The sequence below is a fragment of the Neopelma chrysocephalum genome, unplaced genomic scaffold, assembly GCF_003984885.1.
Source record: "Neopelma chrysocephalum unplaced genomic scaffold, ASM398488v2 Primary Assembly neopelma1_88, whole genome shotgun sequence".
In the NCBI taxonomy this organism is placed as follows: domain Eukaryota; kingdom Metazoa; phylum Chordata; class Aves; order Passeriformes; family Pipridae; genus Neopelma; species Neopelma chrysocephalum.
In genome coordinates, this window is record NW_020897750.1 from 2,668,546 (window position 1) to 2,684,187 (window position 15,642).

At 53.1% G+C, this 15,642-nt stretch overlaps 1 protein-coding gene across 2 annotated transcripts; it reads right to left on the bottom strand.

Annotated features, from left to right (window-relative positions):
* Positions 1 to 13,720: 13,720 nt before the first annotated feature.
* Positions 13,721 to 15,425, bottom strand: POU4F2 (POU class 4 homeobox 2). Of its 2 annotated transcripts, XM_027692746.1 has the most exons (3): positions 15,322 to 15,422; positions 15,133 to 15,177; positions 13,721 to 14,704 (listed from the first exon to the last, which is right to left on the bottom strand). In XM_027692746.1, exons 1-3 carry the CDS (start codon positions 15,420 to 15,422, stop codon positions 13,753 to 13,755), a joined length of 1,098 nt encoding a protein of 365 aa, XP_027548547.1. In that variant the 3' UTR covers positions 13,721 to 13,752. The 2 variants fall into 2 exon arrangements, with proteins under 2 accessions (XP_027548547.1, XP_027548545.1); XM_027692744.1 differs by having other exon boundaries at positions 13,721 to 14,694; positions 15,129 to 15,425.
* Positions 15,426 to 15,642: the final 217 nt, after the last annotated feature.

Genomic DNA, 15,642 nt, shown 5'->3' on the forward strand with positions numbered 1-15,642 from the left:
CTGTTGTACGTTTCTTAATATCAGACATGAGTGAAATATCTTCAGGACTGTGAGACTGGAGTTAACTATTTTTTCAAAGGAAAAAGGTGCAGAAATATATAGGTAGTCTTCATTATTTCTGAAAGAGTTTGTGAAACCAAACCCAGACTCATGTCATGGTATTGAATAAGTAAGCCAGAGGCTTACTAAGTGAGGCCTTTGCACCTCTAAAGCAGAGTCAGTTTGGTTCAGTCTCAGTTCAGTCTCATCTCAGAGCATCCGTCCCAGCACACAGCTGCCTGGAAGTGTCCACATCTGGTGAGTGACAGCCACACCCCCACAGAGGAGAAGGCCTACACCAGCTACAAGGCTGTGCTGCGTGCTGCATGAATTCATCCTCCACAACACGAATGGATGAAAAGTTTCATGTAATAGTTCAAGGTTTCTCTCCTATGAGACCAGTGCTTATATGTGGTCTGCTTTAAATAAAGTCGTCATGTGCATTGTCTCAAAGCATTGCATAGGTCAAGACTTCTGAGAACTGTGTTCAATGAAGACAAGACGAAGCTCTTTTACTTTTGCCTCTGGTTTCTGAGCCTTTGAAGACTGTTCAAGGTGTATGCTAAAGCTCCTTTCTGCAACAGCTTTTCTGTAACAGAAGGACAGGTCAGCTCTTGACTCCTGAAGCAAAGGCTTCAAAGTCTCCAAGGTATTGCAGGCTGTACTAAAAATCTGCATGTGGCAGCCCTGAATTATGTGTCATGACACCACTGCTTCTTGATGGCTGTACTGCCTTTTGAATTTCTACCTGTAAATCATCTTCGACACCTTTGAAACACAAGTGTTTGTAATGGTGCCATGAGCTGAAAAAGTTTATTTCATAGTTTAAAGCGGTCCTGCCATCTTTAACTGTTCTTTTGCATCCCTGCATGGTGATAACCCATCTGGGGATAAGTACTCTCCATGATTTTGCCTGGTTTGCCATGACCAGTTCCATGGTTGGGAGCCTGATTCTCTTTTCTCATCATTTTCCACATACAGCATTGCAGCATTTAAAAAAAAATCTGTTTTCAGGTAGGTGGATGTTCACACCAGAACTCAGTCAGAATCTGACTCCCCAGCAGAAAGGCTTTGGGTTGAGACCCAAATACAAATTACAGTACATCTGAGATTTCTGAGCCTGCTGCGTTCTTTTGCCATTTGCACTTTCTTCCCCACTTTTCCTTAGACCTATTTGCTTCCTTCTTCTCCTTCATTCAAACTCTCCCCTCTGTCTTCACAATTTCAATTAACATTTGGTTCTGCAGAACTCAATTCACCCACTCCTCATTTCTCCTACCGTTGTCATGTGCAGTTTCCTCTTTATGAGGGGCCACCCATCTCCTTTCTCTGACCACCTGAAACCTCTGACTGACCAAAGGTGAGCCACCAGAATGATGATGGGTTTGTTTGTGCTGCGAGGAAAAATAAAACTGTTCTGTACTGCTGTAAAGCGAATGCAGAACTTGGCTTTGTGCACAGGAAAAGTGGGTAAGTTCTCTTTATCTGTGTTTATTCTTGACTTCACAACTGTTTTCCCATGTTTGGAGGTGCCACCAACATTTGAGACAGCAGGATTTACTCTGTATTGCTATAGCCTGGATTTTGGTCTGTCTAGTTTGCTTCATAGCTTTCCTTCATTTTATCCTTGTATGCCTGCCAAATGAAGACTTGATTCAGATGAGAAGTAAAGATGATGAGCTATTTCAAATTAAACTTTGCTGCAAACAGCTGATTTGTAAAAATTCCATTACAACCTCAAGAAGAATGAAGGTACTCAAGCCTAGAATGTCACTGATCTCTGTACACCAGCTGCTGCTAAATGCCTTCCAAACTCTGCCCTTCTGAAACTTGGACCTTCATCTTCAGGCCTGGCTGTGGGCTGTGCTAGTGGATCTGTGGATCAGAGCAACCCAAACAGTTGTAAACTGGTAGTGCTTTTACCCAGCATCATCCACAACTGCCTCCCCATTAATGGTCTCTGCCTGGAAGCACCCTGATGTCTCCTTAATAGGGGTTAGCATTATTTATAGCGATTTACAGGTGTGCTGCTAAAAGATGGAACTGTAAATCACCTCAAATGTTGTTCCATGATGAAGTGCCACTACATTATTTAAGAAATTGTCCCAATGTGACTGAACGATGCACAATGGAAAAACTTGCCACAGAAACGTGATATTGAAAAGGCCACAATGCTGCATATTTAGTTAAGATTTGTAATTGCAATTTATGTTCTCCTGGCAGTTTTGTACTCCGGGAGTATTTCCAGCTGCAGCAAAGTGGGGTACCTCTAACCAGGGGTTGTCAGCAGGGCAATACAATGACTTGCTATGTGACACTGTTATGCAGCTGGCTTTGCAGAGGTATTTGGCACAAAAAACATCCAGTTGCACGTGTGCGTTTTAGTTACAGCTTACTGCCTAGGGTGTAAGGTAGCAATGTGTTTTTACAGTGTATGAGAGTGATTCTGCCTCAGTAGAAAGAAGATTGAGGTGTGATGAAATGCCAGCCAAAAGTGCCTACAGGTACCTCGAAATAAAGAACTACACATGTTCTGAGATGTTGGTTTATCGTATTTGCCCTTAATCTGAGCACAGCACTTTCCCAGATCAAGGGGAGGCTTGTAATTTTGAAGTGGTGGAGCAACGTCTTCTTCCCAGAAAGCCTGGACTGGAAATGAGCCACATTCACTGTTATATCAGTCCTTTCTCCCATAATTGCAGGTGATTTTTCCTCCTTCAGATGTGCAGGTACCATTACGTGATCAATGGCTTCTGATTTTTCTCTACTCAACCAGGGACTGTTTAAAGATTGTCATGCCTAAAACATGCACCCAGTTGAAATCTCACTGGGTGAGGTCTGACACAAAACCTAACGGAGCAGCCCAGTCAGCTGCTGATTTCCTCTGGGCAAGAAAACTTGTCTGCAAACACCCATAAGGGCAAAGAACAGAAGAAGGGATCTGGAGGGGTGAAGGGAGGTTTGGTGTCAGTGCTTCCTTCACAGGGATTCAGGGTTTGGAGGTGCATGAGTCAAAGGGTCTTTTCTTAAGATGAGAAACAAACGGCCCCAGCAGTGCCCCTGTTGCTTTTTAAGGAGTGACTTTATTTTTTCAATTTAACCTTTTCACTTTTCCCAGTTAAATTTTAACACCAGTCAGAGCTCTCTTGATGTGAAGTCCAAGACCTTCTAAAACTATGGGTGAGGATGTTTAAAATGTTGCAACAGAAATGAGGTGTCTCATTTTCGTGTGGGTAACAGAGCTGTTTGTGTTCACGTGCATCCCTGAACATGAGGACCCGTGTACTGAATGCCAGCCTTAGACATCAGAGCTGCATTTGGGCAGCTGCTGCGTTGGGTGGATGAGGATTGTTGCAACAGAAGTGGTCTGGGGGGCAGGAAAGGGTGAAGGAGGTTTCCCAGGTGTTGAAATGTTCACCAGAGCAGCATCTCTTCTCCAGGTGGCTCAGTCACAGATGGGACCTGGCTTCCTCGGAGGGCCTGGGGACCACACTCCACACAGCTGTCCCTGTCTGTTTGTACCTCAGTTTGTGCCTTTACAGCCTCAGACTGGCTCCAAAACTGTTTTAAGTCCACTTCAAGCCAATGGACAGATAGAGAAGGGGCTTAGCTGTGGATACATCCCCATGGGTTTTGTGCAGCGAAGCAGCTGACAGAGGTGACAGACCCTATGTGTGCCCCCATGCATGGGAAAAGGCAGAAAATCACACATGTAACAGAAAGCCCCGGGCAAGAGGATTTATTAATGCTTCATCCTCCATTGTGAGTCAGAGTTTGTGCCTTATTTGACACCAGAGAACCCAACCTAAAGGCCCGAATTCTGGGAAGTCAGCTTTCACCTCCCCACTGCAGAAAACCTGAGGCTGAGCTTTAAAAATAAGCTGCTGTGCTGCTGCTGGGGAATGAAACCACTGCTTGCTGCAGTTCAAGGGTAATGGGTATTTTGTTGAGTATGTCACGCTGCCAGTGTCCTGGGAGTAAGATATTCAAGATGCTACTGGTACAGTTTTTTGGAGGTGCTGTCACATGGGGCAGAGTTGGTCCTCTGGTCCAAGTGTACTCTGGGAAGCTTCTTTCCAGTTCCCCATCCATCCCAAACTTCTCTGTTTTCCTCTGCCATAAGGTCGGGTAGCAGCACATCCCTGCCTCCTGGGGATGTTGTGGGGATCAGTATGCTACTGTCAGGGAGGGGCAAAAGCACTGAATAGCCATAAAGATGCTGAAAGAATTGTAAAACTCTAGGAAAAAAATATCCTTATAAAACCAAAAAAAGAGTCAGTCCATTGGGATACAACATTAAATACACTGTCACTCCCTCCCAGCCTGGTTTTTCCCTTTTCTGCTTGCTCTCTTCCACTAGTTGCCACTGCTACTGCTGTTTGAGACTGTGACATGTATGAAACGGGACTATTGCAGCACACATAAGCCTTGGATCTTGGACCATGTGTTTTCCTTCACAGAGCACCACCGGCACTAGAAACCTTGTCAGTGATGTGTTTTGCAAAAATAAATAAATAAAGGAGCGAATGAAAATGTCATATACATAAATATGCCACAATAAGTTTAGTCTTTGGATCAAAGTGCTCAAAACGACACAGCTTTGAAACAGAAAGGTAGGAATCAAAATTACGCATCCCTGCGTATCAGCTCGGGTGCCAGCTGTTTAACTGAGGCATACATGCTGTGGCTGATTAAATGAAAACATTTTAGCAGCTGTCTAAAGAAGTAAAACCCTCTCCCCATCTTCCCAGGGCTGCCTCGTGCACCATCCCCATGGGCTGCCCGGGAGAGCAGCCACTTGGCTCCGTCCTGTACCTGCCCTGTCCCTGCTCATTGGCACCCGTGTGAGGGCCGCCGGGCATAAAGGGCTGCTCTGGGATCATCCAAAGGACAAGAAATAAGATCCTTGGCAAGGTCTGAACCTCACTGAGCCCTGGTGCCATTGACTGGCAAACCTGCACGTGGGCAAGAGCCCATGGGCAGCCTGGCTCTAATCCAGGCTATTCAATGAGTTAAAAGCAATGCTGGCTGGTTCAGGGGCACAAAGCGGCTCAGCAGGTTGAGGGAAGAGTAACCGGTTTTCATATCCAGGCCAAACACAGCCCGACCTCCCCAGCAGGGAAGAGGCTTTATTGAAGAGAGAAAGCTTTAGGTAAGTGGTGGGTGGTCTCTGGTGGCTGTATCCCTGCCAGTCCGCAGAACCAGCTGGGAGCCATTCTCCAGCCTGGGGCCAAGCAGCACTGCGTGACTGCTAATTCCCTTCCTCTCTTCCCCTGCCTCCCCAAAGCTGTGTGGGCACAACCAAACAGCCTGTTTGGAGCAGATAATGTCCCCAGCCCATGGCCAAGCATTGCTTGGGAGGGTGTTTATTGGCTCCAGACAGCACTGTGAAGGCAGAGCCATCCGTGTCCTGTCAGGCTGGTGTCCTGTCCTGCTTCATTCCCTGGAGTAGGCACAGCCAGGAGGTGCTGACCTGTGATGCTAGCCCGGGCTCTGGGAGGGCTCTACTGGGTGGCTTCCCAGGGATCCCATGCCCTCAACTACACTGGAAGGATGGTGACACACTTCTTGTAGTGCAGAAGTTGCCACAAGCCCCAACACTGGGTGTTAATGGTGTCCTCAGCAGGGCACCAATCTGGGCTGTATCAGCTGTCACCACTCTTCAACACCCCAACCATGGGAGGTATTTCCCCAGCCTTCGTGAGCAGACAAGGGATTAACCTGGGCAGAGAGACAGGGACCAGACAGATCACTGCTCCACCAGCCCCAGCCCACCACTGACATCCACCTCGGGTCTGCCTGCCAATGGAAGCTGAAAGGAAGAGTGGTTTACATTGCAATCAGGTGAGAAGGTAACAGGCAGCCACCCCAGCCATTACAGGTGAGCTGCATCCATTAGCAAGGGGATCCTAGCTGAGCCTCCCCCAGGGAGTGATGCCTCTTCTCTGCAGGGAAGGCCGGAAGAAACAGTTTGTGGGCATCTTTGCATAATGTATTGAAGTACAAGAAACTTGGGAGAATTGCTATCAAGCACCAGGCGCGTACATTCACAGTCATTTTTAAATGCTGCATTTTGAGAATGTATTCTTAAAGAATCTGTATTTCTAAAATGAAGAGCAATCAGGAAAGAAATTTTACGACTCAGGATTGTAAAAACTATTTCAAAAGGTGATATCTTTTCCCTTTTTTTTTACACAGCATCTGCTGTGTGTAAGAGTGTATGTGTATGTTTGTGTGCACCTGTGAGGTGGAGGCTTTTATTATGCTGAGGTTTGCACAAGCCCTCCTCATCACACTTTTCTTTGGCCCGTGGCCCTTCATGCTGCTGCCTGCTGGCTGTTGCCACAATTGTCACTGCCAGAAGGCCCCCAAGAGTCACAACCATAAGCAGGGTACACACAGGACATGGTTCATTCACTGATGCACATACACGAGTTCTGCCCACAAAATATAGCAAGAAACAGAACTGCTTTTCACTTTCTTAAAAGCTGCCATCACTACTGCCATAAAATGTTGTCATTGTCATAACATAATTTTCCATGGCTTTCCCTCCCCAGCTGGCATGGGCAAGTCTATATTTGACACCATGTTTTTAATGGTTTTATTAAACACAGACAAAACTATCTCCTTGTAAAATGCCCTCCCCAAAAAATGCTAAGTTTATCCCACCTACTTTCACAGCTTTCCCTCCAAAGTAATGTGTTGACACAGGCAAGAGAAAAGCTGTGACGGTTCTGAGTGAGAAGATGGGTAAGAAAGGGCTTTCCACCATGCAGTAAGCCTTTCTGAAATCCAGCAGGCCACGCACACCCCAAGAGGACTCCATCCCCAAATGCCACATGCAAAAGCACAAAGCAAACACAGGCCAGCCACGTGCAGGGCAGCAAGTGACATGTGCTGTATGCTCCTGGTGGTAATAACTATGGGCACATCTGCAAGTACAATTCAACATGTCAACCTTGGGCTGTCTGGTGGCTCTTCATGTTTTTGCCCACCCAGGGTGGTGGTTTTGCTCATTGTCCTGAGGGCATTTTTCTCTTCATTTGCCCAGAGAGCATCAGGGACCAGTACAGTGGTGGTGGCTCTAGGACAGGTCTCATGTTGCTGGCAATGACCCTGCAATGTGCAGAAGGTGTATCCAGCTCTTCAGGAGCAGCCCTGTCTCATGTGGGGGCCAGGGCTGTAAGCACCCACATTGCACTCACTGCCCAAGAGCTAAGGGGGGTTGGATGTGGCCGTGTGCCTGCTTATACATCACACTCCTGGCAAACATTCCCACGGGTGTCAGCATGTCTCTGGGACCGTGCAGGGAGCTAAATACCCGTTTGACACTGGTAAAAGGCCAATTGGAGCCTCTGCGGGGTGGGTGGGGGGGTGTCAGGCTGCAGTGGGGTTTGAAAGGCTGCTGATACCTGCACCAGTCCCCCCTGCGACAACCCCCTCTGCCCTGGCCCTTGACCTGGACACTCTGGGGGTTCCAAGAGCAAAGGGGCCTTTCTGATGGGTGGTGAATCCCTTCCCGAATTGCCAGTGCACTCCCCACCGCGGTCTGGGCACCCCTCGCCAGAGCCTCGGGGCGGGCACTGCGGGTCTCCGTGTCTCATCCCTGCGGGGCACCGGCCCCGTCGCACGCCTGTCACCGCCGCCTCCTCCACGTTATTTACATCCGTCTTTAGCAGTCTAATTACCCGCTTTATTGCTTTCGCCCGGGGGAAGCCCGGGGACGGCGGCGCAGGGGAGGACCCTCCCCGCCAGCCCCCGCTCCGCACCGCACCGCCCGGGGGAAGGGGGAGGACACAGAGCTCAGCCGGGCTGCCCCCTCAAGCACCTGGTTCTGGCAGGATTTCGGGAGGGGAGGGGCCGAACAGGGCTCGGGAGGCGCCCGGGACGCCCTCCGGGGGGGCCGGAGTGCGCTGCCCCACAGCCCGCCCTCGAGGGGCGTCTCCGGCGTGGTGCACCAACGGAGGGGAAAAAAAGCGACAGGATAGATGGATTTTCAGATAAGCAGCGGAGGTAATTTATTGGCCTTTATGCTCTTCCGATGGAGTGGGGGAGAGGTGGCGGAATCGTGTCTGCACATCATTAAACGGGTTTGCTCCCCCTCAGCCAAAAGAAGTTCCCCCGCCCGCTCCATCAAGGAGGCTCGGCCCGGGCCAGGGCCCGGGGCCACGGTGAGGGGCCACCGCGCCGGGGGTGCTGCTCCCACAGCCCCGGGGGGGAGCCCCAACCTCTCCCCGCTCATCCAGGTTGTCCGCGGCGCGCTCGCTCTTCCAAACTCATCTAAATTACATCAATAACAGAGCGCACTCTTTAATGAGCTCTCAACTTTAAAGACTTGAAGGATATTAACAAGCCGCTTGACAAATGGTGCTTAGAAGCACATTAAAGACGCTGCTAATGGAGCGCATAATGACGGCTAATTTTCGATCAGATATAAATTAGAGCCCCAACAGTTATTTGCCTTAAGGACTTTATGTAAATGATCCTGTTCTGTATAAACGGGGAGGCGAGCCCAGCCCAGCCCCGCCGCGCCGGAGAGCGGTGCCGCAGCCCGACGGGGCGCACAACCCCCTACCCCGCCCCACCGCCGCGCAAACAGCGCGGGGCATCCGCGCCCGCACCGCCGCCCCCCGCACCGCGGGCGCCCCTGTTTCCTGGGGGGGGAGAAGGAGGAGCAGGAGGCCCAAGGCTCGTCCCGCTCTGGGGCTGGTCGCGGGGGGGGGAACAGTGCCCAGCGCCCGCGGGGGCCCGGCCGGGCTGGGACAGGGGCAGGGGTGGGGGCCCATCTGCGGAGCCGCATCCCGCACACACACACACGCTCCCGGGGCTGTCCCAGCTGCCGCCCGGAGCGCTGCGAGCGCCTCTTTTCTTCCTTCGTTGTTTTGGTTCGGGGGTTTGTGGCGAGTTTTGGGGCAGGTTGTTTCTTTGGGTTGTTTGTTTGGGGTTTTTTTCCTATTTCTTGCTTTTAATTTTTTTTTTTTCAACAAGTGCCAGCTGGGGGCCCGGCCCCAGGCCAGGGAAGGCGTGACCTACCCCGCGCAGAGGCCGCGGCTCCAGACCGCCCACCCCCGGCCTTGCCCGTCCCCCGGGATGCTCCCGCACGGAAGAGCCGTGTCAGCAGGTCAGCAACGCCCCTGTCGTGGGAACGGGGTCCCGGCTGTCTGGGGGAACCCGCGCATTTTCCTTGGGGATTTTTCGGCTGTGATTCATGTTATATCCCCCACCTGCCCGCCCCGCTGACTTGCGGGTTGTCCTCCTCTTCCCTCCAAAACCCTCGTTTACCTTTGCGGGGCGCGCTGAGCCGCCCCTATGCCGCTATCCCCTCCTGCGCCGCCGGGCTCCCTCCTCCAGGAGGGCTCGGGGGTCTCACCTGCCAAAACAACAATAACAATAAAGGAGGGAGGGAAACGTTGTCCCCTCGTCCTCCCCGGCCCGGTCACCGCGCCGGGACCACAAACCAACCGGGCTGCCCTGGGAATCAGCGGCTGCTGGGGTCTGCCCCGAGACAGGATTTGGGAAGCAACAAACGACGACTCGCCCTCATCCTTAGCAGTGCAGGGACCGGGAGCGGGAAGGGGCGCGGGGGTTGCGCGGGCGCGGAGGGCCGTACTCACCCGGGCGGCCCCGGGGCTGCGCCTCCTGCTCTGTGCTCGCCGCCCCGATCCATCGATTTGTTCCTGGAAAAACGCGGCGCATTCTTATAGCAGCTACGAGCAATTAATATTGCATTAACCCTATTTAAAAAAAAAAAAAGGAAAAAAAAAGAAGGAAAGGGGAAAACCCGCACCCTGGCAAAGCCATCTATTATTAACGCGAGGGTAATTGGAGACCCGAGACGTGGATGTGTGCGTGTCGTGGGGCAAGGCAGGCAAACACAGGCGTGACAGTGTGGCGGGAAGGAAGGGGAGCCGAGGGTGGCTAATATTTAATTTCAGGTCTGTGGTTTTCTAATTCGAGATTAAAAGCAGTCACGTCTTTGAAGCCAGACACTTGGTGTAAATGTACAGTTAAAATATTCTATTCCACAGTCCCCAGACAGAGCTCTGCTACTCCCAGGCTTCATTAAATTTTAATTATCATCCCAGACTGGAGCAAGGAAAGAGGGGGAAGACTGTCCACCTAATTGCAATTGATAAAGGCAAAGAAACCGAGATATTTTTCCTTGCCGTGCACGCACAGCAGTTGTTTTTGTTGTTGTTGTTGGTTTAATGCGGTCAAAGCCCGGCGAGTGCAGCGTGAGCATCTCCACCTATGGATCTGCTGTTTACAAAAGATGCACGTGAAGGAAAGCCGGGAAGTGATGCTATAGATGGGTGTTGGGGGAAAGGGGGGGTGCATTAGCTCTTGGAGAAGCTGGCGAAAGATCAACGGAAGCGACAGGGACCTTCTCATTAGAGCTCGTCAGCTTATTGTCTCCCAAAACAAAGCCCGCCAGTGCCTCAGCCTTTCCCTGCCCGGGCAGCGGAGGGGCTGCCCTGGCGCCCGCCCCGGTTCTCTCGGATCCCAGGCACCTCTGCACCCCCGCATACCACACGACCCCCTGGCTCTTCCATGCCTTTTCGTTTGTTAATAATATGCAAGTGTGGGACAGGCAGGTACTGGGAGAAGTCGACTAATTGCCCCAGGTTTTTAATTTGGGAAACTAGAGAGCGATCTATCTCCGGGCAGTAAAAGGTAAAAAATAAAACCCACCGCGTTTGCTTTCTAAGCAGCTTCCTATTATCACATCGCCACTTAATTTTATTTCCATTCTCTCCAAGTTAAATAGAAAGCCGAGCTCACAGGGGAGCTGCCATGTGCCTACAGACTGGGGATGTCAAGCAGAGAGACTCACTGTGCAAAGTTAATTTCAATTCCCGAGGAGGATTTCACATTCTCGCTCGCTCTGACCCACAGTAATTAGCTGAGATAACTAATGATTACTTACTTATTCCTTGTAATTATCTGGATTTAATAATTCGCTGTGTAATTTATTAATTCGCCCGTAATAGCCTTTAAGTGAATGGCTCATTTAAGAGGGCGAAGCGGTGGTTCAGGGGCTGTTCGCCTCTTGCTGCCTGCGCCTACTGACGCTCTTGGGGGGCTCTCTGCTGCTTTCGGGGGTCCTACTGGCCCCTGCCCCCGCCGGGCTGGCTCACCCTGGCCCCCTGACCCGCAGCTTTCTTGCTTCTTTCTGCCCCACCTCCCCTCTTTAGAACGACCCCCGCGGAGGTTGCGCGGCAGCCCAGCCCACGGGGAGGGGGCAGGCTGGGGGGCTCGGCGGGGCGCGCAGGGGTGCGCAGGAGGACAGCGCCACCCCTTCCCAAAAAAGCTGGCAGCCCCGGCCGCGGCTGCAGGAGAAGGCAACCCACGCTGCGCGCCCGCGGGAGCCCTGCGGGCCCGCGGGGCTGAACCGCAACGCTGCGGTGGCAACGACGACAACGACAGCGACAAGGGCCGGCCAGGGCCGCGGGGAGGGCGGGGGTCGTGTGGATACCGACGGCGACACAGCGCCTGTGCCGGCCGGACCCTGGGACACGAGGCCCTCCTTCCGCGCCCGCGGAGCCGCCGGCACCCTCGGCGCGCCCGGGCGGCTTTGAAGATGCAGCTGGAGCTGGTGGCTGGGCGGAAATATGAATATTTAATAGCGGCTCGTGTATGATCTCCCTCCCCCCCCCTCACCCACCGGCGTCAGTTGTTGTTTTTTTGTTTTGTTTTGTTTTTCCCGGCTTTTGTGAGCGCCACGCGGGGAAATTACTCTTTTCTTCCCTTTTTTTAAATTTTTTTTTATTTTTATTTTCGCGCGTGGTGCGTGCGTGGCACCTTTGCCTCTCTCTTTGCGCTGGAAGGCAGAGCGGCTCGGGGAGTGGGAGCTCTGCCTGGGCACCCCCACACACCCCGGTCTGCCCCCTCCCCACTCGCAATCGCAGCCGCTGACCCGCGGGGCGCGGAGCGGAGCTGTCCGTGGTGCTGCCCCCGCACCACCGGCGCTCCCCGGGCCGCCCCCAACCCCGGGCTGCCCCCAACCCCGGGCTGCCCCGTTGCGGGGTCCGGGGGCGCAAACCCCCCCTGGCCGGAGGCGGCGTTGAACTCGGGCAGATGCTGGCGGTGGAAAACAAGAAGCAGCCAAACGCGCCTTTTTTTTTTTTGCCAATAAAACGTTAAAATTCTTTTTTCCTTTTTTTTAATGAAAGACAATTTAACAACATTTAAAAATAAATTAGTACATTACTAGGATAAATAAACCTCCTATTAACAGAACAAAACAAAAAAACCCCTCAAACAAAACCCAACGAAATCATGTACAGAACTTAAGACTTCAAACAGTCTCGGATAGAACAGCAATACAGCGAAATCTGTAAGAATATATCTATATGTGCGTCAACGCCAATGAAATATTTACAACACATACAGGTACCCAACCGAGTACCCTCAGTTTATTGTCGTTGTTCCAAAAAGAAATGTACCAAATCAGTTGTGAATTTACAAGCAGTGCAGCCTCGCTCGCTCGCTCCCCTTTCCTACAAATTTTAATTTGGCTTTCCTAAAAACAGACTTCCAAAAAGGGACTTTTCTCCGTGGAAAAGTATTGCGATTAAAGGTAATAAATAACCGACCGACCAAATAAATAAATAAATAAATAAGCAATCGGATAGATAAATAAATAACCGAGCCGGTCTGAATGCCGTCGCGATACAGCTTTGAAATCGAGAAAGACGGATATTGTGCTGGCAAGAAACCCGAAGCGACAACCCCCTTGCCCCACGCTGTCACCTACGCGGCCACGTCCTTTCTCGCTTCGGGAGCAGCGTGTGGTGGGGACAATATGGGAATCCCCATTAAATATGTAACACGGTAAACAAATACCTCGGACAGTGAATCAGGCTACACAAATAATGTAGAACATCTACTATAGGGTGCCGACGCCGTACGAATAGGAATACTCGCCAGAGAAATACCTTAGGTTCAGGTGGCAATTTACAAATGGCCAAAAGGGACGTTCAGAAGAAAAGCTCACGTTCATAAATCCTACCAACACAAAATATTTGATTCTCACTAACAATTTTTTTTTTTACTTTTATCAAGACTTAGATTAAAGAGGTGTAATTAATTAGAATGAGCACAAAATGAAGTTGCTAGAGAGATAAATTAATAATTTACAAGGGGTTGTTTGGCAGTAATCTAATAATAGCTTTTGAAGACCAGTGAACACAGCAGGATCAGCTCTTTCCCTAAGCGTTATAACTTCAGAGAAGGAAAAGGATAATAACCACAGTAAAAATATATATATATTTATATATTTATAGTACGCAGTGTAAATGCAGAAAAACCTGCCATCTGTTTTTTTTTAATCATTATTATTATTATTATTATTTAAATCAAAATACTTTTGAGACGTCTCTCGCGGCGCGAAGCCTCAACTCTAGATTCAAGTTTGGGTCCCGAGAAAGCCATGACATCGTGGCCACCCTGCTGCCACCCGGGCGAGGTCTGTTAGGAATAAAAACCAGCGGTACTTGCCGGGGCGGGTCCGGGCGCGGCTCCGCGGGGAAGTTCCCCCCGAAAGTTGGGCGCGGGGCGGGCGGTGGGGTGGGCTGGTGTTGTTTGTTTGATTTGTTGTTTTTTGTTTGGTTTTTTTTTTCTCCTTTCCTTTTTGCTGTCGTTGTTCTTGTTTAATTAATTTTTTGTTGATGACGGTGATGCTGATGCTGTCGATGCTCCTCCGCGGCCGGCTCAGATGCCCGCCGAGTACTTCATGCGCTTCTGCTTCTGGCGCTGGTTGCAGAACCAGACGCGGACCACGTTCTTCTTGAGGTCCAGTTTTTCGGCGATGGCGGCGATCTTCTCGGAGGAGGGCCGGGGCTGGAGGGCGAAATAGGCCTCCAGCGACCGCTTCTCGGGAGCGGCGATGGAGGTCCGCTTGCGCTTCTTCTCCGCGCCGCTGAAGAGCTCGGGCTTGGCCAGCTTCTCGCGGTGGGACTTCTCGGCCTCCTCCAGCCACGCCTGCAGGATGGGTTTGAGGGCGATCATGTTGTTGTGGGAGAGGGTGAGGGACTCGAAGCGGCAGATGGTGCTCTGGCTGAGGGAACCCACCCCGGGGATCTTCAGGTTGGCCAGCGCCGAGCCCACGTCGGCCTGGGTCACCCCCAGCTTGATGCGGCGCTGCTTGAAGCGCTCGGCGAAGGCCTCCAGGTCGCGGGGGTCGGCGTCCACGTCGCTCATGCAGCCCATGTGGGCCGGCAGCCCGTGGGCGTGGGCCATGCCCAGCGCCGCCGGGTGCATGGGGTTCATGCCGGCCATGTGCGGAGCGTGGCCCGGCGTGGAGACCACGGCGCCGTCGGGGGCCGCCATGGCCCCCAGCGCCAGACCCGGCGTCAGGTGCTCCAAGAGTTCCCCCTCCAGCGCTTGGTGGGGCTGGTGGTGGTGGTGGTGGTGATGGTGGTGGTGGTGGTGGGTGCCCGACAGGGCGGACGGGTGGGAGATGGGCACGGAGGAGGAGGAGGCGGCCGAGGTGCAGGGGATGGTGTTCATGGTGTGGTACGTGGCGTCCGGCTTGAAGGGGCTGTGGTGCGGCGGGTGGTGGTGGTGGCTCTTGCTCGGGGAGACGATGTCCACCGCTGCCAGGGCTTCGGCGCGGGCCAGCAGGCTCTCGTCCAGACCGCCGAATATATTGCTCTGCAATTGCAAATAGAAGGCACACATAACGCTCAGCAGGGAATTCGCCTCCCCGCGCACTCCGCCGTGCCACTAAAACCTTCCCAGCATGTTAAAAGAGAAATCCTGGAGAAGGGAGGGGGGGGGTGGGGGGGAGGAGAGGAGAAGAGGGAGCGAGCGGGGCGAGGGAGCGGGCGCGGCGCGCAGCCGCTCGCACAGAGGAGCCGCGGCAGGCGGGCGAGCGGACGGACGGACGGACACACGCACCAGCCGCACGCAGCATCCCAGGTCATAAAAATTAATACGAGCGGCAAGAGCCGCCGCATGCATAAGTTGGGCGAGAGCCCGGCGGCGCCGGGTGATTTGCTGCACGGCCATGAAAAAATTATCAGGCGGATCCGGGGGGCCGCCGAGGGGCTCCCCTTAAAGCGGGGCGGCGGGCGGCGGGCACCTACCGGAGGGGCGGGCAGGCAGGCCCGCCGCATCGCCTCCGCGCCGCCGCCGCTGCCGGAACCCGAGCCGGAGCCGGAGCCGCCGCTGCCGCCGGGGCCGGAGCTGGAGCCGGAGCCGCGTCCGGCGGAGCCGCCGGTGCCGGTGCTGCTGGGGGAGCTGGCGGCGGGGGCGGCGGCGCCGGCGGAGGGGCAGGGCGAGGCGCTGTGCAGGGCCGAGTACTTGGTTTCGTGGAGGCCGCCGCCGCTGCCGCCGCCGTGGGGGAGGCCGAAAGGCTGCTTGCTGCTCAGGGACATCATCATCGTGCTCGCCGCCGCCGCGGCCCGGCCCGCCGGCAGCCGGCCGCCGGAGGAGGGCACGGGCGCGGGGCCGGGGGCCCGGACCCCCCGGAAAAGCCACAGGAGCCCTGCGCCCCCACCCCCCGAAAAATTAAAAAAAAAAAAAAATTCCCACTCGGCTCCCCCTCAGCCGGCCGCCCGAGTCCCGCCGGAGACGAGAGGGAGAGGCGGCTCTGGCAAG

Coding starts and splice junctions, on each gene's coding strand:
- POU4F2 (XM_027692744.1), bottom strand. CDS start 15,425: ATGATGATGTCCCTGAGCAGCAAGCAGCCTTTCGGCCTCCCCCACGGC. Junction 14,695..15,128: donor CCTGCCTGCCCGCCCCTCCG/GTAGGTGCCCGC, acceptor TTGCAATTGCAG/AGCAATATATTCGGCGGTCT.